This window comes from Periophthalmus magnuspinnatus, chromosome 7 (genome assembly GCF_009829125.3).
Source record: "Periophthalmus magnuspinnatus isolate fPerMag1 chromosome 7, fPerMag1.2.pri, whole genome shotgun sequence".
Lineage (NCBI taxonomy): Eukaryota > Metazoa > Chordata > Actinopteri > Gobiiformes > Gobiidae > Periophthalmus > Periophthalmus magnuspinnatus.
In genome coordinates this window covers 16,239,502-16,267,478 of record NC_047132.1, presented here as the reverse complement: position 1 = coordinate 16,267,478, position 27,977 = coordinate 16,239,502, and the positions used below count along the sequence as shown (strand labels likewise).

At 38.5% G+C, this 27,977-nt stretch overlaps 1 protein-coding gene across 1 annotated transcript; it reads right to left on the bottom strand.

Annotated features, from left to right (window-relative positions):
- Positions 1 to 3,389: 3,389 nt before the first annotated feature.
- LOC117372976 (regenerating islet-derived protein 3-beta-like) lies at positions 3,390 to 16,876 on the bottom strand. The gene is made up of 6 exons (XM_055223351.1): positions 16,829 to 16,876; positions 7,128 to 7,485; positions 6,468 to 6,556; positions 4,663 to 4,797; positions 4,052 to 4,160; positions 3,390 to 3,957 (listed from the first exon to the last, which is right to left on the bottom strand). The coding sequence occupies exons 1-6, from the start codon at positions 16,874 to 16,876 to the stop codon at positions 3,869 to 3,871; spliced, it is 828 nt and encodes a 275-aa protein (XP_055079326.1). The 3' UTR covers positions 3,390 to 3,868.
- Positions 16,877 to 27,977: the final 11,101 nt, after the last annotated feature.

Here is a 27,977-nt window from a genome sequence, read left to right as displayed (position 1 = left end):
TGAGTCTCATCAGGAGCATTGCACCTCAAAAGGAAAATGCCATCACCAAAACCAAAATGCCATCAACAATCATCTGTGAAGAATACTTCATAAAACAGTCGTACAGTAGTAGTAATAGTAGTAGTTGTCTGAGCAAGTAAACACTAATACTCATGTAAAAACAACTCCATTATTTGGACTTAATTTTCTTTTACACTCTGTCCTCATATCTACTGCTCTATAAATGTAACCCCAAAGCACTGAAAGACTGTATTTTTAATGTTATGTAAAAATCTGATATTGAGCAATGAAAATCTAATGTAAACCTTGAGCTCTGTGCCTGCATGTTAGATTAAAGTGGAAATAGACACATCCATTTCTCCCATAACCAAACAGAACTGGCAAACTCATCACCACCTGGAGGACTAAAGGGGAGAGGGGAGTAGAGGCCCCTGGTATAAGGACCAGTGTGATTGGTCGAACATGTATCCAAACTTCAAACTCCGCCCCTGCAGCCAGGTATTTGCAATCACACTGCCTTATATCTATCTGAAGGGAGGGGATAACTACACTAAAACACTAAAACTAACACACCTGTTTGTTTACAGTTTCCATTTTCAAACTAAGGTCTAATGAGCTACGCTAAGTGTGAACTGTGTCTAAATCATATTTTGCATAATCATTCAGGCCCCTAATGGGTGCCCTTACACCTATTAGCATTCCGGCTATCACTATTGTTTGCTTTTGTTTAGATTTAGGTCTGAGGATGGAGTTACAAATAGGGGATAGATGATGTCTATGGCCCCCATTCCTGTTCAAAGATTTATTGTCCAAACCAAAATTGCTTCTTTAATGTCCCTGTCAAACCATTTATTTTCTCTGGCCAAGATCTGCACCTCACTATCTTACCACTCCAAGTGGTGGTTAGTGGCTTTGAAATGGAGATGTAGAGCAGCCTGGGGTCCAGAGCAGCTCTTACGATGGTGTTGGTACATTCATTTATGGATTGACTGTTTAATTTCTCCAGTTTAATCCCCACTGCATTCTCCTCTACACTGAATAGACTAGACCATGTTGCTTGTGACTCCAGTCTATTTCAAACCTACAAACCCTTTAAGATAGAAACTGGTTCACCCAAAGGACAAAACCATAACATAAACAAAGCAATTTGGTTAGTGTTTAATTCCACTGTAAATTGATGTAAAGCCACAAGAAAATTGTACCAATTAAAGTTTTTCTCTCTTAAAAATGGTCAATGTCAAGTTTGTTATGCTCTATCTATTACACGGCCTGTACTTGATTTCAATTTATTCTTGTCAAGATAAATGCTCCTTTCATCATGCATTTAATTAGAAAATACACTCTGCTCATTTAACATAGTATTTCCTCAGTTATAACTAATGCAGAGATACCAACATGGTCACTTTTTTATGTTCATTCAAACTCACAGTTAATAACACTATACTTGATTCTCTGACGTGGTGCATTTTCAAGAGTAGCACAACAGTATATAGTGTCAGGACTGAAAAACTATGAGGAAACAATTGCATGCCACTATCCCAGACAATATCAATATCACAGTGGCAGAATGGACTAAGTGGGCGGGGCTACAAGTTCAAATTAAAGCATGTTCCTGACTCATGGTTTGAAATCGGGTACAAGCCTTTTATATTCAGCAGAACTAAGTAACATTTTCACCTTATTAAATGTCTCTGTAAGTCCCTCTGATGGTTAAATGTATAATTTTGGGGGTGTCAGTTGTCTCCATCTGCTGTGTCTCTGTGGAAAACCAGCCTTGCAACATGGTGGATACCTGACCCAAAGAGTGTTCTCTTTGGAGAGGAGAAAAGAAAAAAACACTTTTTGTATTCTCATAAGGAAGCTGCAGGGGGATCTCTTTCACTAAACTGCTCAGATCACGGTTTTAGGACTCATGTGAAAAGGCAAATGCACTCACAGGAAACAGCGCAGAATCTTTGGATCTAAAGGAGCCTGCATGGAGCCTACCTGACGCAGCGTGAACGCGCTCTTGACAAGTCCAGGTGAGAAACCTCAATATATGCACTATGCACATGTAGTCTATGATCTCTCTCACTTTTTTCATTTGAAGCTGTGAATCCAGTTGAACTTAAGGAAGTGTTTCCCTCTTTGCAGATACAAAAGTCAAGAGTCAATGACCCTAGTTTATTTAATTAAACAGAGCTTTGTTCGTCATTTTGGATGTTTTTTATTGCACTGAATAACCTATAAAAACTTGCGTCATTACTCTGAGTGAGCTTGCATCTCCACAAACCCAACTCTTATTTGGACTAGAGGTGGGTCTCCTCCCACTTGTTTCCGTGGAAATGTTGTTCCTTTGGCTATAATATTCCACAATATGGCCTAAAACATATCTGTCTCCATGGAGAATGTTCTTAAATATCGTTTTATTTTTATATTTCCACAGAATCGTGGAAAAGTAAAGGTTGTGCAAGCTACCATTAAAAGGACAATACTTCAAAATGTGAATGGATTAAATGAAACTTACTACCCTTGAATTTATAATGCCACAGGATGCATGTTTTAAAAGGTTATAATTTTATCTTCATTTTCACCCATATCATGACATATTGGTCCACATATGTCGTAACGGAGCGGGTAAGACCAAAGAGTGCAGACTCAGGGCAAGTTGACAGTGTTTATTTACAAGATTGTGAAGTTTCAGTCTTTAACAGTTCACTTGAAACACACCCAAGAACCCAGGGAGCAGAGGGCAGGTCAGGCGGGCGAAGTGCAGGACGGACACGGGAAAGCCAGGACCGGAGCGGAGACAGGTACGGGGATGAGACCAGGGCAGGCGGGACCGGCGTAGTACAGAGAGCGGAACCAGAGCAGGGAGCAGGCGGCACGCCGGAGACCAAGACAGGACAGGTGGTGAGACAGAGGGACGACTGTTCCAGAGCTGGAGCGCAGACACAGGAGCAGGCACGAGCGAAGACAGGAATCTGGAAGGTGGTAAAAATCCAAGTAAGACCATGCTGATGGGCAACAGAGATACAAAAACTGAGCTGGAGCATTCACGTTTACACGCGGACGGTCTGGCTCCGAGTGTAGTCTGCCGAGTCCTCTTATACTCAGCAGCAGGTGACGGTGATTGCGCTGATGCGCTCCAGGTGCGTGCGGGAGGAGTCAGAGACTCCGCCCAGCTCCACGCAGACAGGTTGGGGAGGGGGAGAGAGCACAGGAGGACAGGAAAAACAGGCATCATGACAACATATTACGTTACAGTTACAGTAAATATACCACCATGTTATAGACTCACTGACAAACCCACAACTCTTTATTCAGTTGTTTTATTTATAACATTCCGTGACTATAAACCCATTCCCGTGTGTCATGTTTTTCCACACTGATCATTATATAATAGTAAGACTAACAAAAGAACAATTACGGAGATAAATTCTTTATTTATGTCAACACAATAACATCTGTCTTTGATTTGATGTGAACCATAAGAACATGGTTTAGAGCAGGCATGCCCAAACTGTGGCCCGGGGGCCAAATGCGACCCTCAGACTAATTTTTCTTGGCCCTCAGGCCCTCCAGTTTAATTGGCCCATATTACCTTAAACAGTACTTTTTACTGTGCATTTCTGAAATATTGTCCCATTGAGGAATCTAAGCATGAATAAAGGTCTAGTGGTTCAGTCTAACTTAATAATAACACAGATTTGAAGTGTTCACTGTATTCGTGACCAGTCTATGGGCCTCAATCGGCCCTCAGCTTTGTCTGTGTTTTTATATGTGGCCCTGAGAAAAGTTTGGACACCCCTGGTTTAGAGAAAATAGAAATGTTATTAGTTACACAACAAATAGTTTTAATAAGTAAAGGCATTTGCTCTGGCAGCCTTCAGTGTCTTGTCCGAGTCTTGGGAACTGGGCGACTGGAGCACATGTAGGGTAGTCTATAGGTGCACCGATAGTCACTCCACAAGTGTGCTGTTGACAGAGCATGGACAAGTTACCATATGCAATACATGATTATGCCGTATAGGCTAATAGTGCTCTAAAAATATGTACACATGTTGCCTACCTCCCCAGTTCATCACAAGGCAGTGTTCACCTCTGAAGTTATTGGGTTCTCCATAATTCCAGTGATTAAAGTCAAATGGTGACCCATCAGTCCACTGCCACACCCCCTCCTGGATTTACCATGGAATCAAGATCAGTGTTAAGATGGTGAAACAAATGGGAATGTTTTATCTTTTTCTGACATTATGATCGGCACAATTCAGGATTGGTATCTAATGTTGTTAAATCTAAACTACAGGAAAAAAAACATCATCAGGTGTTATGAAAGCACGCCAACAGAACCAAGTCAAAGCTCAGAGGAAGCTTGGCAGGTCTATTGCCAAGACAAGGAATGGTCAAATACAATATTCAATATTTGTTGATATCGATACGAAATGGGCAATGACACAATGACACAACTCAGAGTAAGCCTACAAGTAAGCCTACATGGCTAATACATGAGCAACAATCCAATGCATTTATGTTTTATCATTACAATACACAAGGAAATTGTTTGCTTTGATAATTTCATGGAAATCCAGATCCAGACAAAGTCATTAACAAAAGTGTATTGTACATTAACCTTAAAACACTACCTGGCATTTTAAAAACTGTTTTCAATCATTTCATCACCTCAACTCCATCATGTCCACCGATCCAAACTCTCCAGTGTGACCCAGTTAGACGCAATACAGTGTCTTGGATGAATTGATTGTCATCAGAACTGTGGATAGAGGCCAGGTTTCCACCAATTTCAATGCAGGAGAGCTAGAGGAAAGCACATGTTACAATATTACAACTTTACACTACTCGAAAAATGTGTTTCAGAGAGAGGGCTTTCAATTCTAACTAAATTCTGAATTTAATTATGGGTAAATTGCAGATTTTTTACATATTTGGTACTAACATTTTGCGCAAAAAGTAAAAATTTTAAACACTTATTATGCAAAATTGAATTTTTGCAGAAGGAGGGTTTATTTATTTATTTATTTTTTATCATGTATTAATATAATATAATATTGTTCCTTCATGAAAAACATACATGGATTTGTCTTTAGGTTCATTCACACAGGTTTCAATAATCCTCTGTAAAAAGTCCTTTGCTTCTAAAAATATGTTGAAAATATAGCCTCAAGCAGCAATGATGGCCACTCACCCCCGTCTATGCCAGACATGGACAAACTACGGCCCCGGGGCCACACACGGCCCCTTGGGTTTTTTAATCCGGCACGCCGAACGTGACCAAATTATATTAAAATAGCTAAAAGTAAACCTTGTTGAAGTTACTTTTCAACAAGCTGTTCTTTTGGCACTTGAGTTTTTCTGCTGTGTTTGCTTAACTGAAAATTAATAAATGCTACATGTTACAGGCCAAATTTTATATATATATATATATATATATATATATATATATATATATATATATATATATATATATATATATATATATATATGTTCTGGCTCAGCCCCTCTATCAAATTTTGTTCATTCACGATTAAAGTTTCAGTGAAATCAGCTCAGCTTAGAATAACATGGAGAGTTTCTGTCATTGCTATAGCAATGTCATAAAAAAATATGGCATGGGTGTCCTTGACTTTTGTGATCAGGATGCGCAAACTGAAATTTGTGCAAAATTTGTGAACATTTTAAAAAGAAATTGGTTTTTTTCTCTCCTTAAAAAAAAAAAAAAATCTAAACCAAATGTAGTTTCAATCTGTAGGGGGCACTAATGTGCCACATAAATATCTTTAGGGTAGGGATTTTAACAAATGGTTAAAATTTCACTGAAATTGCAAGACTTGTGCCAAAATAAATTGTTAACTTTTGATAGCCCTTTGAGATGTGTAATGTGTACCAGATTTGAGCCTGTTTCGGCGAATGCTCTAGGAGGAGTTCGTAAGCTTTGTGATACTAATAGACCCTTCGCCAGCTTCTGGTGCTTAGGTCTAATAGTATTCTGATATTAGAATAATGTTCTTTTCAGAAAGTACATGCCTACGTCATGGCGAGAGTCCCTGGTCAGCTTCTGGTGCTAAAGCCTAAATGTGATGTTTTGAGTTTTAGTCACTATCAAATCACGTTCATTGTTAGCACACATTAAATTGCCATGACATGTTACTCATAAACTAGTTACATTTTTCTCCCCTATGGTAATTCCTTCTCCTGCCAGTAGATGGTGAGTTGCACACAATTCCATTATGGGGAGCGCTGAAGCTGTGAAATAATTTGTGCTTCTTTAATTGCCATAATTTTAAGTTCTAAAACAAAAGGCAAAGGTACTTAAGAGCACTTTAAAGCCAATAAAATACAAGTAATAATGAGAAATATTTGTCCTTTAAAATAATTTGCAATTTTATCATTGTCATGAAGTGCAAAATTTAGGAAAAGTTATTTACAAAAGAGGACATATTTTTGGATAAAGAGCAAACTGTGAATACCTCTGCGTCGATCCAGGTCTTGGGCTTACGGAAGAACATGAAGCAGCGAGACCCAAAGTGACTCCAGCCATCAGGACAACAGTCGTCTGCTAAACACAACCCAACACAAGCACGTTTAAGGCAAGATCTAAGGCGTCAGCAACAGTGAATTTATGAACTAACCTGGTTAATTATGAACAAACATATTTAAAGCATTTTTCAAGAGGTAACACTTTATAACAACAATAATACTACCATAGACTCACTCCCTAACCCTAACCAATTCATTCAGTAGGTCATAAGCTAAACTATTTCTTCCTCATGCATTAAGTCTTTATTAAGGCTAATTAAGGTGTAGTTATTATAATGAGGATTTGTAACACATTTTATTAAATTAACTTGTGTGCCACTAAACCTTTAGTAAATAATGAACAGGCATAGTTGTAACTCAGTTGAATGTTGACATAACCAAAATGTTCATCATGTATTTCTGATCTACAAATATCTGCATATATATCTACAAATTACAAATACTTATTCTTCATTTACAAAAAGCTTTTGCATGCCCTGTTCAGAAGATTACTGTGGAATATTATAGCCAATAGAATAACACACACACACACATGCACACACACAACAAACATGCTTTTAATTTAGTTTATTTTGTGGCTAAGAACTTACTCGATGGGAAGAAATGTTTTGGCCCATGCTTTCCAAAATAGTAGTGTTTATGCCTGCGAATAGTTTTTTTCGTAGTCCTTGTGATGAAAGTGGTGGTTGGTTCCTGTGTAGTTGTTGGTGGTTCCTGTGTAGTTGTTGGTGGTTCCTGTGTAGTTGTTGTTGGTTTCTGTGTAGTTGTTGTTGGTTCCTGTGTAGCTGTTGTTGTTGGTTCCTGTGTAGTTGTTGGTTTCTGTGTAGTTGTTGTTGGTTCCAATGTAGTTGTTGTTGGTTCCTGTGTAGTTGTTGTTGTTGGTTCCTGTGTAGTTGTTGTTGGTTTCTGTGTAGTTGTTGTTGGTTTCTGTGTAGTTGTTGTTGGTTTCTGTGTAGTTGTTGTTGGTTTCTGTGTAGTTGTTGTTGGTTTCTGTGTAGTTGTTGTTGGTTCCTGTGTAGTTGTTGTTGGTTTCTGTGTAGTTGTTGTTGGTTCCTGTGTAGTTGTTGTTGGTCTCTGTGTAGTTGTTGTTGGTTCCTGTGTAGTTGTTGTTGGTTCCTGTGTAGTTGTTGTTGGTTTCTGTGTAGTTGTTGTTGGTTCCTGTGTAGTTGTTGTTGGTTCCTGTGTAGTTGTTGTTGGTTTCTGTGTAGTTGTTGTTGGTTCCTGTGTAGTTGTTGTTGGTTCCTGTGTAGTTGTTGTAGTCATTGGGCATCTTAATGTAAGGGTTTTTGTTGGTTCCGGTGTAGTTCTTGTTGTGTTCGGTGTAGTTGTTATTGGTTCCGGTGTAGTTGTTGTTGGTTCCTGTGTAGTTGTTGTTGGTTCCTGTGTAGTTGTTGTTGGTTCCTGTGTAGTTGTTGTAGTCATTGGGCATCTTAATGTAAGGGTTTTTGTTGGTTCCGGTGTAGTTCTTGTTGTGTTCGGTGTAGTTGTTATTGGTTCCGGTGTAGTTGTTGTTGGTTCCTGTGTAGTTGTTGTTGGTTCCTGTGTAGTTGTTGTTGGTTCCTGTGTAGTTGTTGTTGGTTTCTGTGTAGTTGTTGTTGGTTTCTGTGTAGTTGTTGTTGGTTTCTGTGTAGTTGTTGTTGGTTTCTGTGTAGTTGTTGTTGGTTCCTGTGTAGTTGTTGTTGGTTCCTGTGTAGTTGTTGTAGTCATTGGGCATCTTAATGTAAGGGTTTTTGTTGGTTCCGGTGTAGTTCTTGTTGTGTTCGGTGTAGTTGTTATTGGTTCCGGTGTAGTTGTTGTTGGTTCCTGTGTAGTTGTTGTTGGTTCCTGTGTAGTTGTTGTTGGTTCCTGTGTAGTTGTTGTTGGTTTCTGTGTAGTTGTTGTTGGTTTCTGTGTAGTTGTTGTTGGTTTCTGTGTAGTTGTTGTTGGTTTCTGTGTAGTTGTTGTTTGTTCTGGTGTAGTTGTTATTGGTTCCGGTGTAGTTCTTGTTGGTTCCTGTGTAGTTGTTGATTCATGCGGACATGGTGTAGTCATTGGGTACATATCGCATCTTGATTTAAGGGTTTTAGTTGGTTCCTGTGTAGTTGTTGATTCATGCGGACATGGTGTAGTCATTGGGTACATATCGCATCTTGATTTAAGGGTTTTAGTTGGTTCCTGTGTAGTTGTTGATTCATGCGGACATGGTGTAGTCATTGGGTACATATCGCATCTTGATTTAAGGGTTTTAGTTGGTTCCGGTGTAGTTGTTGTTGTCTTCGGTGTAGTTGTTGTTTGTTCTGGTGTAGTTGTTGGTTCCGGTGTAGTTCTCGTTGGTTCCTGTGTAGTATGTTAAATATATGAATAAAAATCCTCACCAATTTCATTGACTGGTGCTTGTAATGAAGACATGCAATATATTGTTATTTTAAACTCAAGTTACTGAAGATGAGCTTCTGTATGGTTTTACTTACAGCACCAGTGAAAAGTCCACAGGTAAAAGTTAGGAAGAGGATCCAACCACACATAGAAGCCATCTGAGGAGACAAAATCTGCATTAAATATTTTATAATTCAGAATTTACTGAGTGACTGTGACTTACTGTTTGGTGAGGATTCAGAGAGCTCAGTAGGACATGTTGAGTGGACCTGCTTTATAGAGTAAATCTGGAATGTTGATGATCAAGTAATGACGCCATAATAAGTCAACTATATAATTAATAAGGAATTACTGTTAATAATCAGTTCAGTTGTTCATAATTCTCGGACGCTTGTAGTAATGGTGATCTAGATTGAATGTCATGAAGCCTTTCATTGTTTTCGTTCAATAGCATAGCTCTTACTGTGTATTTAATCTTATCGAAAAGTACACAAGGTCACATTCCCAGTTGGTGGTTTGAAAGAGTTCTATAATTAAAAGGTGAGAGAACCACTGCCCAAATAGCTTAGCATCGCCTAATAGCCTGCTGAATAAGTCTGGAGTCCTATTGACCTATTTTACTTAGTATTGCCTATTGATATGAAGTTAATGTTTTTGGCACTTCTTTCCTTTGCTCTCTCAACAACTCATAGTTGGAAGAGAGGCAAAACAAGTCTGACCTCACAAAAAACAAAACAAAACAAAACAATAAAGACAATTTGATCAAGAGTCCATTTGCAGATGAACTACCTAATTATGCTTGACCCACTGACACGTGTCAGTTTTGTCAGTATTGTGAGTATTATTGCATCATGACAAATAAACAGCTGAAAAAGTAACTTGTTGACACTTGTTTCTGGTTCTCATCCATCTGAGCAGCTGATTGGATTTAAAAAAGCCTACAATTTTATTTTACTTTTAATAATTCCATTTCTTTCACAGACTAACAGTCACGTTTTTTGTTTTTTTTTTCAATTAGGGACCATATAATCTAACATGAAACAATACAATAGCGATGGCATAAAACAAGACAAATACATTTCAAACCTGACGTTTACATACACTACACAAAAAAGACATATTCTTTTTTATCCATTGACATGAAATCCTGTTTTAGGTCTATTAGGATTACCAAAATTACTTCTGCTAACTAAATGCCAGAAATATGAGAGAAGGATTTTTGAGACAATTTTTCATCACTTCCTTCAAAGTCAGATGTTTACATACGATAAGATTACAATGCATTTAAACAATTTGGGAAAACCCCGAAGATGTCACGTTTTCGGGAGCTTCCAATTCAAATATCTACTTCTGTTCTTCTTTTGTTTATTAACAACATTTGAGTTAATTAGAGACACACCTGTGGATGAATTTGAAGGCACGCCTCTCTGCCAGGAAGAAGTCATTACTAAAAAAAACACATAAAAAATCAGAGTACAGTTTACAAATGCACACAGGGACAAAGACCTTCATTTTTGGAGTCATGTCCTGTGGTCTGACTAAAACTAAATTTGAACTGTTTGGCCATAATGAGCATCATTATGTTTGGAGGAAAAAGGTTGAAACTTGCAAGCCTGAGAACACCATCTCAACTGTGAAATACAGGGGTGGCAGCATCATGTCGTGGGGTTGTTTTGCTGCAGAAGGGACTGGTCATTTCATAAAATAGATGACATCATGAGGAAAGAACATTATGTGGCAATACTGAATCAACATTTCAAGACATCAGCCAGGAAGTTAAAGCTTTGGTGCAAATGGGTCTTCCAAATGGACAATGACCTGAAGCATACAGCCAAACTGGTTGCAAAGTGGCTTAAAGATAACAAAGTCGGTGTTTTGGAGTGGCCATGAAAAAGCCCTGATCTCAATCATATTGAAAATTCATGGGCAGACCTGAAACGAGGTAGGCGAGCAAGGCAGCCTACAAACTTGACTCAGTTACAACATTTCTGTCAGGAGAAATGGGTCTGCCCATTTTTGTGAGAAGCTTGTGGAAGGATATCCAAAACGTTTGACCCAAGTCATACAGTTTAAAGACAATGGCACCAAATAATAATGAAATATATGTAAACTTCTGACTTTGAAGAAAGTCATGAAAAATTGTCTAAAAACTCATTCTCTCATTATTCTGGCATTTAGCAAATAATTTAATAATTGTAATAATGCTAACTGACCTAAGACAGGAAAAGGTTAATCTGATTTCATGTCAGACAATGTGTCTTTTTTATAGTGTATATAAACTTCTGATTTCAACTGTACTTACAGCATAAAACAACATAAGTCTCACCCTCCTGTTATTTTAATCACAATCAACAATTTCTCGATGAACTTAATGCTAGTATGGCACTAGAATGATTTTAGAAATACATTTTTTCCTACAACTTTTTTTTTTACTTTTTAAGCTATGAATATTTTTCAGTTGTTTTAAGCATGTTATATATTTTTTATTAGTTTTAATTGTTTCCTTACTCCAATATTTAGATTTATGCCTATCTTATTTTTTTATTTGTATTTATTTATTTTTTGTATGACTATATCTATTTGAATTACAAATAGATTTAGTTTAATTTGCAATACAATCTCCATAGAGACAAGTATGTATCAGACCCTTCACTAGGACTAGGACTATACACTTTACTTGGTAATGACTACTGATGTGAGTATTTTTGGCACTTCTTGCCCTTGCTCTCTTAACACATCATAGTTGAAAGAGAAACAAAACCAGTCTGACCACCTAAACAACACAACAATTAAAGATACGTGTCAGTTTTGATCGGCCAAGGACAAAAGCTATGATAATATTATTACAACATGACAGGCAAACAACTGAAAAAGCAGATTGTTTCTGCATAGTTCTCATTCAACTAAGCAGCTGTTTGGATTTAATAAGGAATAGAATTTGTAACAATGCTATTTCTTCCACAGACCAACAGTCATGTTTTTATAGGTACAAGAAAATATAACATGAAATTAAAACCGCAAGCAGTTATAAAGGGCCCTCACAATCCTTGCAAATATCTGCCTTAGCTTGACATGTGACTCAATATTTCCAGTGTCATGGTGGAGATAAATGTTTACAACCCATTGTAACAGGGGCACTGGAGAGCCATTTTCAAGGATAGAATTTTAATCCATGCGTCATTTTGCTCACCTCATCAAAATACACAAATGCTACATTGGGTTTGTCTGAATCCAACGATGTTTGCAAAAGTTACAGGAATTTTTATGCTTTCAAAGTGGCTGCTGCATTAAGAGCTTTTCATGACTACACCCTGAGACTTATGGAACTTCTTTTAACAGCTTTTGACCCCAGATATGTCCTGAAGATGCTGCTTCAGTGTGGAGTCCATCAGATAAAAACCCTACGACAAGTTTGTTGAAGTATGAGTGAAAGTTTTTGGACATCTGTATACATGTATTCAATTTAACAATTAGATTCATCAGTGTTGAGTGTGGTCTCCATAGAATATTTTGCTAAGGGTTACACAAAAAATCAGTGTACCAAATGTAATGGGATTATGGCAAACAATTTTTTTTCACTTCTCATTGACTTTTTTGAGCCCTGGCCATGCAAATGTGGATGTAGACAGGGCATGGTCTTCATTGGCATTTGTGTTCAGAATGTCATTCATGCAGTCTGTACTAATTTCATTTGTCTAGGACATACTACATTTTTCTACCCCATTTTAACTTTGTAGAGGGCGCTGGAGAGACACTTTTACAAATTTAATTCACACATCATTATGCCAATTTTTAAAAATACACAGATGTTACATTGGGTTCATCCAGATATGGCTATTTTTGCAAGAGTTACATGGATTTTTAAACTTTCAAAATGGCAACTTTGTTAAACGCTCGTCATGACCACACCCTGACATTAATGTCAATTCTTGTAACAACTTTTGACCCCAGATATGTCGTGATGATGCTGCCTCAGTTTGGAGTCTGTCATATCAAACCCTAGGACAAGTTGTTCTGTGTGGTTTGGGGCGAGGCCACTATATACGTTTTTGTCTATCTCAAGATACTCTATGTATCTACCAAGTTTTATGTGCCCACAGTGAAAAAATAGGCTCTGCCCCCTCCCATCTCCAGACGGCGCCACTGAGCTATCCTGCAATGTAAATTCTTGGCAACATTATAGAACTTAAATGTGAGTCAATCTCTAATGATGTGCCAATTTTCACAAGTTCTGAGGATTTTTTCTTTCTCTCTGGAACGATTTACTTGCTGGAAAGGAATAATTAAATAATAATCTTTTTTTCTTTTTTAATTTTTTACATCTAATTGATAAAAGTTAGAATGATGGGACTTTGTCATATTGTTGAAGAACCTCTCTGTAAATTAAAGTCCACAAAAACTAATGAAATTTGAAGGGGGTGCCATTTTAAAAGATAGAGCCCAAATTTGCATGTCATTACATTCAGCTCAGAAACATGTGCGTGAACTTTATTGGGTCTAATCAAATCCCACAATGTTTGTGAAAGATATAATTTTTTACATTATTATTGTTGAAAAATCACCATGACCACTGCCAACATTTAATTTAAAAGTTAATTGAAAACCTTTTATTGCACATGAGTTTTGTGTTTTGATGTTGGAGGAGTTGTCAAAAGATTGTTTGTGACCCCAGCCCTTTGAGACAGTCGATGGAAATTAGCCTTTGGCTATAATCCAGTGTTTTTACATTCATGTTGTATCATCATCTTGAATGTATCATAGCGAAATTTGATGAGTAATTGATTAAGAATATCTTGTTCTATATATTTATTTATTAAGTGTTAAAAAATTAACTACATTCAAGTCTGCAGCCACAATATATTTAAGTTACCAAAATTTTAAGAGGGGCTATTATGCAAAATTGACTTTTTGGAGCTTTCTATAATGTTATACCATTGTTCCCTCATCAAAAATATGCTTGATGAGGTTTTAGATGTCATCCATGCATGCATGAATAATTTTGTTGTTTAATTGTACAGTCCTATCCAAAGTTCAGTCCAGGAGCACAAGTCACCCATGCTCCTACACAACCATTTTTGATAAATATACAAAAGCAGGATACGAAACTATTCACTGCAACTTCACAAACCTGATGCGATGTACAGCAGTTTTATTAGTGGGATGAATGCAGATTGTAATTTGATAGTGCTCTGAAGGGGGCGTGAAGGAGCAAAGGGAGAGGGTACTTAAAGCATGAAAAAACAAAACAGGAACTTATTATTAACATTACATTGTTTTCGGCATTTTCAAAATAATAAAAGGTAACATGGTGATCTAAATGTTATGTGTTAGCAGTTAATACCCCATAGAAATGTAATAACCCATCTTTAAGCTAAATAATTATTAAATATAGCATTTTTAAATAATGGAGCCAATTGTTTTTGGTTTTTTTGGTGGGGTGAAGTTCATAAGTTTACTTCCTGGTTGGTCTATGTCAGGGGTCGGCAACTTCGCTTGGCTTCGGGCCAATTTTTTTCAGCGCCCACAGGTGGCGGGCCAGATGGTAAAGGTATTGGCTTACATATATTTATAAATACATAAATATGAATTATATGCATTTTAACTCACCTAAAACAGCCAATTAAAAAATCCTCGGGCAAAAGCTTTTGCTCCTTTTATTATGGTTTTGGTAAGAATTATGCCTTTGTTGAACATGGTAATATGGATACTAAAGGCGCACAGTATCAGGTAGAGCTATGAAAAACTTTTCACTTTAAGGTTTTACCTCATTTATTCAGGTCTTTGTCTCATGATATTAATTGAAACTAATACTTTTGTGGTTAAAATGTGCGGATTTAAACAAGGATAAAATCTTTCTAAGACGGTTACTTGAACCAGGAAGCTGCGTAATTATTGCTTATCGTCAAATCTCTCCATCACAATTCTTTTCTCACGCTGTCTTCTTGTGACCATCGCTGCGATTTAGCTCTGCCTCGAAGGTTAAACTACGACAGGCTTTTAGTCGTGCGTAATACCGCACTAACGGCTTCCTTACTCCGCATTTGGTGCCGTAATGACCTGCACCTTTACGCACGACTGTGGGAGAGCTGTAGGACTTGGATGATGCCAAGTGCAGCAAGGATCGTGATAAAATCACAACGTAAATGAAAATGTTTAAAATTGACATGGCTAAGTGGATTTATGTTGTGTCAAACATGAGCAAAGGTCGGGAACAATAAAACCTGACATGCGGACAAAAAGCAAGTCCCCACCCCGGTTAAAAGAAATCTTCAAACTGAGTATTTTGACAGTTTTGTGATTAAGTGATTTATTTTAATAAAATGGGGAATTTTGAATAGCTAACCACAGAAGTGCAAGAAGGCTGTAGCGTAACGGGTGCACATTCCTTGAGCTGCGCGCAGTCTGCACGCTTGCCTCACCAGATGTCCAAAAACAGTTAGCCACGATTTTGACTGGTGAAGGTGTATGTACACACCAGTTCATTGTTTGCTTTTAATGTTGTGTTACATGCACATCATGGGCAGTGGAATGCCCGTAGCAGTGCCCACATAACTTGGTATTTGTCGTAACGGTGGGTGTAGCGGACCAAAGGATGCAGACTCGGGGAATATTTACGGTATTTATTAAAGAAATGACAAATGATGCAGTTCGAGGGTTGATCCGGCGGTGAGCAGGAGGTGAGGCACGGACCAGGATCCAGGAGCGGAACGTGGAGCGCAGCGGAGATGACGATGCGGGCAGCACCAGGGCAGGACGCAGAGTGCTAACCAGGGTCCGGGGTCGCGGAATGCAGAGATAAAACAGACAGTACCAGGGCTGGGAAGCAGGGTGGAAGCAGGGTCGGAGCTGAGCTGGGAGCGCTGGAGCTGAGACGGTCCAGCAAGCTGGGTGGAGACGCACATACGATCCGGCACCGAACGGGATGAGGCTGAAACGAAGATGAACCGGCACTGAACAGGGTGTAGAAACGCAGATGATCTCGCCCTGAGTGTCTGGTCCTGCCTCCTCTTATACACAGCAGGTGGTGGTGATCGCGCTGATGAGCTGCAGGTGCGCGCAGGAGGAGCCAGGAGCTCAGCCCAGCTCGGCAGGTGAGGGAGGGAACGAGCAGGACAGAAGGAAAAACGTGGAGCAGACGGAGCGGATCATGACAGTATTAAAGAATCAATGCCGGAAGAAAGTCCAAAATCCTCTGGCGGGCCAAAATAAATTGGCAAAGGGCCAACATTTTCCCGCGGGCCGGACGTTGCCGACCACTGGTCTATGTAATACCCTCTGCTTTCTTATTCTTTTCACTGCTTAAGCTCCACTGCCTGTGCATGGTTTACTGGAGACACTAGAACTTGGACATGGTCATTTTCTGTACCAGGCATTTCTTCTTTTGGGATTGTGCCACTATTTGTAATGTTAGCTGAAGAAAGCTTGAATAGTGATTTATCAACTTGTCTAAAGAAGATGTTGAATTCAGGTTTTTCACCTGGGATCTCCAACCAAACACAACCCCCTTCCTTTTTAGAACCCATGCTTCGGCTTCCTTGTCTTTGGGTGCTCTGAGGGTCCAGTCTCCTCCATTGACTCAGAGATCGATGAAGCTAATTCAACAGTGTTTGACTCAAGAAGAATATTTTCAGACACTTCAGCCTCTCTCTTGTCTTCTGTTGGAGTTCTCTTACTATTTGTGTTCCTAGTAGAAAGCCGGTTCTCCAAAGTAGGCCTGAAAAGTGGCTTGTCCATTTGTCCAAAGAATACCTACACTTTTGGTTCATCAAATGGCAGCTTCAAAGCCTTCCGCCCTTTTGGAACTACGTTTCACTTTAAGCTTTTGAGTGAATTGGAGGTCCATTCGCCTCATTTTGCTCAGAGTTGAAGGTTGCTGGAGGTGCCTGCTCATTTTGAAGAACTTACCTTTCTTCATTTTCTTCTGTTGTGCTCTTACTTTCAGAGCTGTGCAGATGAATTCCTCCTCCACTTCGTCATCTGGCATTTAAAAATCAGTAGCGGTCACCTGCTCTGATCAAATTACATCTTTGTTTCCTGTTGGGTTGGAGGACAAATGTACTACTACTTGCTCAGGTTTTAATATTTCTGAAGATGCCTGAACATTGGTGCCCAGTTGGTTTGTCTCTTGTCTTTTGTCTCCTCTCCTCCTTGACCTGGTACTGGAGACAATTCAACAGTGTTTAACTCAAGAGTCAAGTCAAGTGGAATTGTTTTAGATGAAAACTGTTGAGAGAGATGGCAAAAGATTATGATGAGTGATTTTGTGAATCCTGGGTTTGATCCAATATAGCCGACTTCCTGTAGGGTTTATGGCGGGGCCATAATATCAGTTTTTACATGCCCTGACATGACCTATTTTTGATGCTAAGTTTCAGTTGTCTAATATACATTTTTTCATTGACATTTTGAAATGGTGCTGTCTTTCAAAAATTTGTCTTCACTCAAAATTAGAGCTTACTGAACTCTAATTTTCGGTACCACTTAATTGTCTAGAAATTCCACCCCCCATTATTTTCATCACAATCAAGATTTTCTTTATGATCTTAATCCTAGCATGTCACTAGTGCAATTTTAGAAATCCATTTTTCCATTTTTTTTACTTTTTAAATGATATATATTATATATATGTGCTTTGTGGACCGACCACGTGTGCATTAGTTTTAGTTCTGTTTACTTTACTTTTGAGTCGGTCTTGTTCACACACACTGCACATCATTCACTACAAAAAACCCCACCATGTGAGAGTTGATCAGCGAGAAGAACTTTTTTTTCATACTTACCTGCACAGAGACAGGTAGGAGGAAAGACTAAATTGATCAAAATGGCCTCAGTAGCTCTGCAATACCCATTCATACAAATGAATTTGCCTGATTCCAAACACTGCTACTTGCACCGCACACTGTGTAGGTTGGCTCGATACTGTGTGCATTATTCTTTGCCAGAAGACACATACTGGACCCTTAATACTCACAGTAATTTGTGTTACTGTATATGTATTTTTGAGACAGGTACAGTAAAGGTACAGTATGTAGAAATGTACAGAATTAGTTTGGTGTATATCATTTGAATGTATATTTAGTATTTTTTCTATGAGAGGTTACATGTTGAACCTTTCATACTAATAGTAATTTGTGACATTTGCATTTTTGAAACAGCAAACTTTCTGAACCCTGGACTGAGCATCTGTCATTTTTACCATAACACCCAGAGCACAATGCAGAGCCATATAAACAAGAGTGTGTGTCCAAACTTTTGACTGGTAAAGTATACTGACAAATCACACATTATTTATCAGTGGCTTGAGAGTAATGGATTGTCAGCATTAGGAACCCACAGCTGACTAAAAAGGCTGGGCCATGTCAAACCAAAACTCTGATACACTGACAACTGATTCACAAGGAAACAAAAAACATCTATGAAGAAGCTAATGACAGACCTATAATTACTCTTCATGCTAAGTAAAACAATGTTAGTGGGAAGAAGAGTGATAAAACCAGCCTCATTAAAACATGTTATTTATTTATTGCATGTTATTTATGAAAATACTGCTGAACTATACTATACTACACTATGCTATAACATTTAGTCTAAGCAGTTATTTACTTACCATCTTTGTTTACTGACTAGAAAAGACTGCTGTGCAAAAATACACTTAGACCTACTTAATGTCTGTGACTGTAAAGAGACAGAAGAAGAGTAAATGTAGCCTAAATAAACTTAAAATCTAATGGAGGCAGACCTTTCTATGGGAACATGGGGAGCTGTAAAGGATTTCTTCTGCAGTGTTATAATGCCTTTAAACTCTGACCAGCAAACTTCTCTACTGATAAGTCCAAGATTCTACTAATGGTTGGATTGTTACATGACAGGGAATTAGGTCAGTGCTTGTGAGACACCTAACTGCTACTTGTCCAACTAGACCAAAAGATCTGACTCACCAGTAGTTCTGGAATATTGGTGACTCATTCAGAAATAGTGTCACGGGTTTAGATTGTTGTGTCTTTCCTGCTGGATATCTGATTACTGGCAGGGTGTAGGTGTGTAATGACTGGGTTTTGTTCTTGCCATTGAGCTGAGTTCTTAGGACTTGCCTTACTTGTCTGAGGTATTTGGTCGTGGCTGCTTTGCTTGTTTCCTCTTCAAGGTTGCCATTTGCTGTGGGATACCAAGGTATTTGTAACTGTTCTCAGTGTCTGTTATTGTTCCTTCTGGGAGTGGAACCCCTTCTGTGTGGACTACCTTCCCTCTCTTTGTCAACATCCAGCTGCACTTCTCAAGTCAGAATGACATTACAATGACTTGTAATCAATCCAGGCAGTGCACAGGTTGTTCTTACAGGTTCTCGAGCGACTGTTCGTTCTACCAGGAGCTGGTGTTTGGCTCCGCTGGTATCTTTGCCGATGCCCTTTTGTGCTGTGCTCTGCTTGTTTCCTCTGAATGTTGGTTGATCAGTCTGTCTGTTACAATGATTGGTTTCATTTTCTAGTTATTTTATTTTTTTATTGTGAATAATCACAAGTAACTTCCATAAACATTTAAATTAGTCAGTTGATTTTCTTCAGTCAGTTCCTTGCTGTAGTTACTAAATCTCAGTAGGCTTTCTGGGATGAATTGCTGAGTAATATTTTCAAAACAAGATACTCATAATTGAAATTGAACTTAGCCACATAATGAAAAGCCAGACTCAATATAAAAAGAAGACATTTAATCTTAGCCACTATTAGTTACTTTTTATGTGTTCTGTCACTTCCTGGTTGACCTGGTGACACACCACTCTCCCCTGTGTGTACTGCTCTACTGCTGTGCCCTAAGGTAAGCAAAGGCTATATTTGATTTTATTCAAATATAGCTTTTCATATAATTTCCTGATTTAGGGACACAGTAAAGGCAGATATGTAGAAGAAGTGTTTTAGTTTTTGATGTTTATTTATTTATATTAGTCCTTATTATTTAACAAATTCAATGTTAATGACTAAAATAGTTAACATGTCAATGTGAAACATTCCCAAGAGCTTTGAAAACTGTGGTTATGAAGCCTCTCCTAAAGAAGAGCAGTCTTGGTGCCACGATATTGAACAATTACCAACCAATTCCTTATATTGTAATTTTCACTTTATAATATTTTACTCTTGTTTTTAGGGAGACAGGTCTGCCATCTGTCCAGGGACAACAGATGAAAAATAGCCTTTTGGCTAATTCTGGTGCTTTTACAGCAATGCTATTAATGTACACTTTCCCTGTCAAATAAATAAATAAATAAATAAATAAACAATCTCAAATCTGCCATTTTTTTGGAAAAGTCCTTGAAAAAGTTGTTTCCCATCAGCTTATTAATTTTCTCCAAACGAACAACTCCTTTGATGTTTTCCAGTCAGGTTTTAAACACCACCACAGCACTGAGACTGCTCTTATTAACGTGACAAATGACATCCGCCTCAACACTGATGCAGGCAAAGTCTCAGTCTTGATCCTGTTAGATGTGAGCGCTGCCTTTGACACTGTGGATCATGGGATCCTCCTACAGAGACTAGGGGACTGGGTGGGCATCCTGGTACTGTACTATACTGGTTCAAGTCCTATCTAGAAAACAGGGAGTACTTTGTTGAAATTGGAAAATGTATCTCAGATAACATGGCCCTAACCTGGGTACCCCAGGGGTCAATCCTGGGACCCCTGTTCAATCTCTACATGCTGCCGTTAGGCCAGTTAATACGTAGCAATAATGTGTCCTACCACAACTCTGCAGATGACACTCAGATCTATGTCTCACTGCAGCAGGTGAATATGGACCAGTGGATTCACTCTGCCACTGCATCAACAGATCAGTGTGTGGATGCAAAACAACTTTCTCCAGCTAAACTCAGACAAGACTGAAGTCATAGTCTTTGGCTCATAAAACCAAAGACAATGTGTCAGCAGTCACCTCCAGTCTCTCTCTCTAAAACTTTCAAATCAGGCTAGAAATCTAGGAATAATAATGAATTCAGAATTGAACTTTAACAGTCACATCAAATCAGTAACTTTCTGCAACTTTTTACCAACTAAAAACACTGCAAAAATCAAAGGTATACTGTCAAAACTAGTCTGGACAGACTTATCCATGCATTTGTCTCCAGTAGGTTAGACTACTGTAACGTCCTGCTCACTGGCCTCTCCAAAAGCTCCTGAAGAAAAGCTGCAGTACACTGCTGCTCGGGTCCTGAATAGAACCAGGAAGTACTTCACACATGCGTCCTGTCCTCAGGTCTCTGCACTGGCTCCTGTGGCTCAGAGAATAGACTTTAAAGCAGCTCTGCTTGTGTATAAGTCTCTCCATGGCCTAGTGCCAAAGTACATCTCAGACATGTTAGTGCCATATGAACCATCTCACACTCTGAGGACTTCAGGGACCGGCCTCCTGCTGGTGCCCAGTGTCAGGACTAAACATGAGGAATCAGTGTTTCAGTTTTATGCAGCTAAAACCTGGAACAGTCTTCCTGAAGATGTGAGACAGGCCTCTACTTTGACAATGTTTAAAACTAGGCTGGAAATTGTTGTGTTTAGCTGTGCATATGACTGAAAGTTTTTTTTATTCTGATTATTTGTGATTATTTATGTTTTGATTTGCTGTATTGTGTTTTTAACATCTTTCTTATTCTGTAAAGCACTTTGAATTACTTTGTGTACAAATTGTGCTATACAAATAAACCTGCCTTGCCATAAACAAGAGTTTATGTTTTTGCTCAGAAAGTATTGGGAGATGTCATGTTTCCCTTGTTTGAATTGTAAATATATGAAAATATAAATTTTCATGTCCTGTTACAGACCTCAGTGGGCTTTTTAGACACAATCAGGGTAGATAGTTGTTCATGTTTCAGCTGCAGTTGTTACATCTTCAGTATCATGATTTCTATAATATTCCTGCTCTGTGGCAAGTTTTTTTTTATTTTTTTTTATTTATCCTTTTTATTAATATTTGTGGTTCTAATGTGTGGTTGATATTTATTTATTTATTTTTTATTCAGCGATCAGCATTACCCTGCATGTAAATGGACGTAAATATCATTTTATCAACCAGGAGCTGAGTTGGCATGAGGCTCAGCAGTTCTGCAGAGAGAACTACTTCGATGTGGCCACAGTGACCAGTCTGGAGGAGGCCAGCAGACTGAACAGAGAGGAGAATTACACTGGCCTGGCCTGGATCGGACTGTTCCCCCCTGATCCCTGGAGATGGTCTTCCACTGGAACAACTGCAAATCTATCATTCAGTAACTGGAAGACAAATTATCCTAGTGAATACGACTACTGCGTCTCAGCTGATGCAGCAGATGGAAAGTGGTTTGACCATTACTGTTTACATTCTCATCCTTTTTTGTGTTACACCGGTGAGACCTGTACTTTTACTTTTTGCTTTTATTGGGGTTATCAAGAACAGTGGTCTGAACTAGGGACAAAATCATAATTCATTCGTATTTTCTAACACATTACTATTCCTCCAGTATGTGACCAGAATTATAATACCAAACTTTCTGGCTGAAATACTTGCATACATGCTTTTGAAATTGTCACAATTATTCTTTTCAGTTCTTACAGTGATATTTTGACCTCACTACTCATGATTATTGATTTATCTAATAATTTTGACATCCCTATTCTAAATAAAACCTAACCCACTGCATACCATCAGAAAAAGCTTGTGTATCACAGATTGAGAACCATTGATCTTGAATAATTTAAATTCAAAACTAATGAACTGTCTAAAGAACGCCTCTCAAGTACAAATCCAGACTGAAACATGAAAATAAGGATGCACCCTCTTCTGTTCTGAGGCTGCCAAGTTTGGTAGAAATAAATTTCTATTCTGCCACTACATATATAATTGCAATCATCAGTTTATTTTTGTCAGCGAGCGATACGATGCTATTTTATTATTGACTGATTTTATTAATGAATGAAGGAATGTTTTACGAAATATGAGGCAAGCACAGGATTCAGTGTGTGGCTTTAGTTGTGGTTATTATTAAATTGCCATCACTGATGTCCCTTCTCTTTCCTTTGTAACAACATCCCAATATAATGACCCTATAAGTTGAACTGCAACTTTATTTTATTGCAGTTTTTTTTAGCATTATCCATCATGATCCCACAATAGACATTAGTTCGCATTATTTACACCAAGGGAAGGTGATGCCTGCTCCACAGGAAATGTATCATAGGGATTCTCCTAAAATCTACTCCTGCCAGACACTGCAAGTTAAATTATGCAAATGATACACTGGTGAGATAGTGTGAGTGTGCAGGGCTGGGAGTGGAGTGAGTGTAGCTAGAATTGCTGTGTCGACACACATGACCAGGGCCACTCCCCTGCTTCACCTGCTCTTACAACAATATGAATTCTGTCTGTAATCCAAACTGTGAATCTGCTTTTTAACCTTTTCTAATGTGCCTTAGTAAATCATTTGCAGACAATTTGTGCTTTCATTTTGTACTGGCAAAACTAAGGAATTTTGTCCCTTTACAGCTGGACATACAAAGCAGTATCATTATATCGCAACAGCACTTACTTGGGCTGAAGCAGTGCTTTACTGCAGACAACACTACACAGACCTGGCAATGATTGAAAGTTCATCTGAGAACACCATGATGACCTCTGTATTTGCAACCAGTGGGTCTTATTACACTTGGATTGGCCTGTACCGAGAAACACTGGGTATATGGTCTGACGGCACCAGCCTTACCTTCACAAGGTGGGGAGCGATTGGAACGGGTCAGCAGTGTGTAGCTGAGGATTCAGCCCATCTGTGGTTCCCCCAGAGCTGTGACCAAACACTGCCCTTCTTCTGCCATGGAGGTAACACACTGTAATGGCATATCTGTGCTAGTGACAATTACTAGATGTTTTTTTATTCTAAAACGCACACATACAAAAACACATGCCAGACACATACTCTCATTGCATACACACACCTCATTGTATTTACAGGTCTATGTGTAGATATGATAGCAGTTCCTGGCTCTTATGCAAAAGTCCAGTTGTGTGTACAGATTTGATTGATCCAATAGTGATGATTTAAGTTGATTAGAGAAGGAGCTGAGTGCAGGCAGCTCATGTATAGTCACTGGGATGCTCTTACACGTTAAAGAGGCACAACAAGAAAATACAGCCTGTCCAAAGGCACTTTTCCTTCATACAATTAAATAATCACCTCTGGATTTTTTTTTACTAATTCATTTGTGGAACAGGGGCTAGACCATGTAAAATGTAGTACACAAGAATGGAGTTTATTCATGTTTTTCCAGCTTAATATGTTGTATTTCTTGAAAACAATACAGTGATGGTGAGTCTTGTTTTTTTTTGTCTAGAGTTTTAAGGGCATGTTTATATAACGTTTCAGTTGGTTCAGGGTGTCCTTATATGCTTAAGTTCGCCTAGTCATGCAGTATGTCATATAAGGGAAAATCGTTGCATTAAAATACAGCTTAGCTTCCTCCAATGTTAAATAGTCTTTATGTGTTTAAAATTTGACAAGGGGTTATCTTCAACAACAGTGTTTAAAAAAACACAAACAAAATGCTCATAGTTTTAGATACTTAGGTTTTAGCTGGCACCTCTGCAGCCGCTCTGAAACCTTGTTCATTGCAGATGTCAGTTCCTAAGGTATATATAGATACATAGATATTTGTTTTTTGCATGGATATGGATAACTGCATCATTTGCATCCAACTGGCACTGTATATGGATGGGTAGTTAGCTGGAAGATCATTTATGGAAGACAGAATAACAGCCATAGGGTTGAGACTTGCAGTAGTCTCAGCTGGTTTACACAGGTTGGTTGTGTTCTGTACTTTAAAAAAAATGTTTTCTCTCTGTTAAGTATGATTCCACCCAGTGCACAATGCAGGAGGAGAAATTAAAGTTGGATAATTTATTGAGTAAAATTTGTCTGTTAACTGTATCACAGGTTTTCTTGAGGTTAAGGAACACTGCTCCATCACCACCACCTCCCTCAGTGTTTAGTTTCTGTGGAGTAATTTCCTAAAGCCAAATTTAATTTGGTGAATAATAATAGAACTGTGGTTTAGCTGGTTTATGAGATGTTCGGTTACTCATTTTTCCAGTATCTTAGATACTTCTGGCAGGAAGCTTATAGGTCTGTAGTTGTTTGTTTTTATTGGGTCTCCAGATTTAAATATAGGTGTAATCACTGAGATCTTCCAAAACTCCGCGAAAGTGCTTGTATTTATTTATTCTTTTATATTTTTAGTTATAGGTGATATCAGAGATTGTTTGTGTTTTAATAAACATTGTGCGCAATCAAAATCCATTTTTGACTTTAGAGTTTTTTAGGGGATAAAGGGCTACACTTTAAGTGTTCCATTAAGTAGAGCATCACCCCTCGGCCTCTACATTCTGAAGGTGTAGCTTGACCAGTGTTTGAGTGTAAACAGGATTCAGTTGTATGTAAAAAAAAATCTGTTGATTTATCCTTGTTGGTTCAGGTAGCTAGCAGACTGCTCCTGGCATGTAGGCCCATCTGCAGAGGTAGTGGTAATGTGTTGGTACTGGTTTGGTAGCTCTTCAGTGGTGTGGAAAAATATGTTTTGGGGCAACATTATCAGTGGTAGTTAGATTTGCTGGAGAGTACCAAATATCTGCTGGGGCAGAGATGCCTGATTGTAATCCGTGCTTGACGGTAGTGGCCCAGGGTTTGCCTCCACCTCACCAGCTAAAAACCTTTAAAGTCCAAATATGTCAATCATGTTGTGGAGAAAGTTGTTTCTTTGTGCGTTGTGGATAATATTCTTACTTGTCCATTGAGAATTACGGAGTACAGTGCGCAATACCTCCGTGTTAGTGAGTGAGCAGAGTGTGCGTTTTTACAAGTTTTAGGCTGCTGCTAGGCACGTAGGAGAATGGTTATCAACAAGGCAGCATGTTGGATACCAATATAATATTGTAGTTTCCTTTGGGTTGATTTAAGAGCCATCTTGCAACACCAGTGGTTAATGGCCTTATTGACTTGCACATTTGGCACAGCTAAGAAAATGAAGTCTAAGCTTGTCCAGATGAAGTTCTGCTCTGGTTTGGACATGAGCGATCCAAACAACTACACAAAGATGTTACAACAGGCAAGTGTACTATTTCAGTCATGGGTTTTTGACTGAATATGTGGTTTATCATATGTAATTAACTTTTTTTTTCAACATTTGTTTAGGTGGAGGAACATTTCAAAGAAAAGAGGCTCACTGACATCAGCATTACCATAAAATCTTCACCCCAAAAGTCTAATTCGAAGAAACAAGTTGAAACTTGCACTTAAGTTGTACATGAAGTTATATTTGTTCTGTGTTTGCATTGTATTTATTTTGCTTTATGCAAGTTTTACTTGTATGTGTTTTAACCACGTTAACCATTATTAGAATAGATTTGTGTTATTTTGTTATTTTGTTTGACTGAGAGTTGTAGTCTGGGGTGTTTTAATGTCTGGCACTAGCACGTACTTATTTATTTTAGTTATACTGTGTTGTAAGTGTCCCATGTCTGTATTGGAGGGTGAGTTGTTAATCTCGCTGTGCATGTGTATGGTGTACATGTGTATAGTGACAATAAATGCATTCTATTATATTCTATTATTTTATTGTAATCCTGTATCTATTTCTTAAGTTAAAAAAAACAACACTGTAAATGAAGTAGCACCTTTAGCACTTGCATCCAGATCCATTATTCTTAACTTCTTCCAATTTGACACAAAGGAGCATCTGAAAATACACGGCATCATGATTATGCCTATGATATGTTTCAAAAATGTAAAGCCTATGGAGGTCAAGTCATTGAATTTACCAACCAATCCTACACAACTCTGGCAAAAGAATAGTCAGCTTTTCTGCAAAAACAAGCAGAAAAACACTAGTAACATTTTTTTTTAATTTTTTTTATCGCAGCGTGAGATTGGAGTGTGAAGGACACTGTAACATGCATCTTATCCAGGTGCTACAATTCTGTAAACCTTATGAAATTTGGAGCCCTGTTTAAAACAGTGGCTAACACAGGAGGGAGATCCTCTGAGGTGACTACAGCTCTGGTCATGAGGCATTGACACACTTGGATAAGGAGACTTAATAATTGGATGGTGTTTGTCACCTCCCATGCACAGTTCATCTTTGTAGTATGACACCAAGATTAGGTCATACTCTGGCCTCTGAGGACAGGCTTGGGACCTTGCTGCAACAGACTTGATAAACACAGGTTTGTCTGGAAAAGGGAACAAGAAAACAGGGTCAGAAAAGTGCTGATCATGATAGTTTTTTCATAAACTATGTCCTTATTTGACATGTACAAGGAAATAACTACGTCACCTTCTTTGAAATGTAAATACATAGGAAAATATGAATTCCAATGTTTCTGTTGGATATCTGGACATCTGGAAGTCTTTTTATCTGAGCTGAAGTCAATACACAGAATAAGTGGTGGAAAAGGACAGCTCTTACAATGACTATTTCAATATTCCTACTCTGTGGTAAGCTTGGAATACATTTGATTTCTTGTTTTGATTTCCAGCTGATAAATTGTGCATTTCTGTCTTTGTTCCTATAGTTCTACAGATCATTCCACACATAAATGGACTTGAATACCACTTTATCAACCAGGAGCTGAACTGGCATGAGGCTCAGCAGTTCTGCAGAGAGAACTACCTCGACCTGGCCACAGTCACCAGTCTGGAGGAGGCAGGAGCACTGAACAGAGAGAATTACACTGGACTGGCCTGGATTGGACTGTACGACTTTAATACCTGGGGATGGTCTGCCACTGGAACCACTCTTGATTGGTGGTACAGCAACTGGAAAACAAATAGTCCTAGTGGATACTACAACTGCATCTTAGCTGATGCAGCAGATGGAAAGTGGTATGACCATCCTTGTTCTCATGGTCATTATTTTTTGTGCTACACAGGTGAGATCATTGGCATTATCTAGAACAGGAGTCTTATCTAGGCCTAAAGCAAATCTAAAATAGGACACTACTGAAGTTCTAAACTAGGGTTGTCACCAAACAACAGCGAAATCATTCGACACATTACTATTCCTCTAGAATGCGACCAAGTACA

Coding starts and splice junctions, on each gene's coding strand:
- LOC117372976 (XM_055223351.1), bottom strand. CDS start 16,876: ATGCCAGATGACGAAGTGGAGGAGGAATTCATCTGCACAGCTCTGAAA. Junction 7,486..16,828: donor TCATCTGCACAGCTCTGAAA/GTAAGAGCACAA, acceptor ACAACTACACAG/AAACCAACAACAACTACACA. Junction 4,161..4,662: donor GTGGACATGATGGAGTTGAG/GTGATGAAATGA, acceptor TGGTAAATCCAG/GAGGGGGTGTGGCAGTGGAC.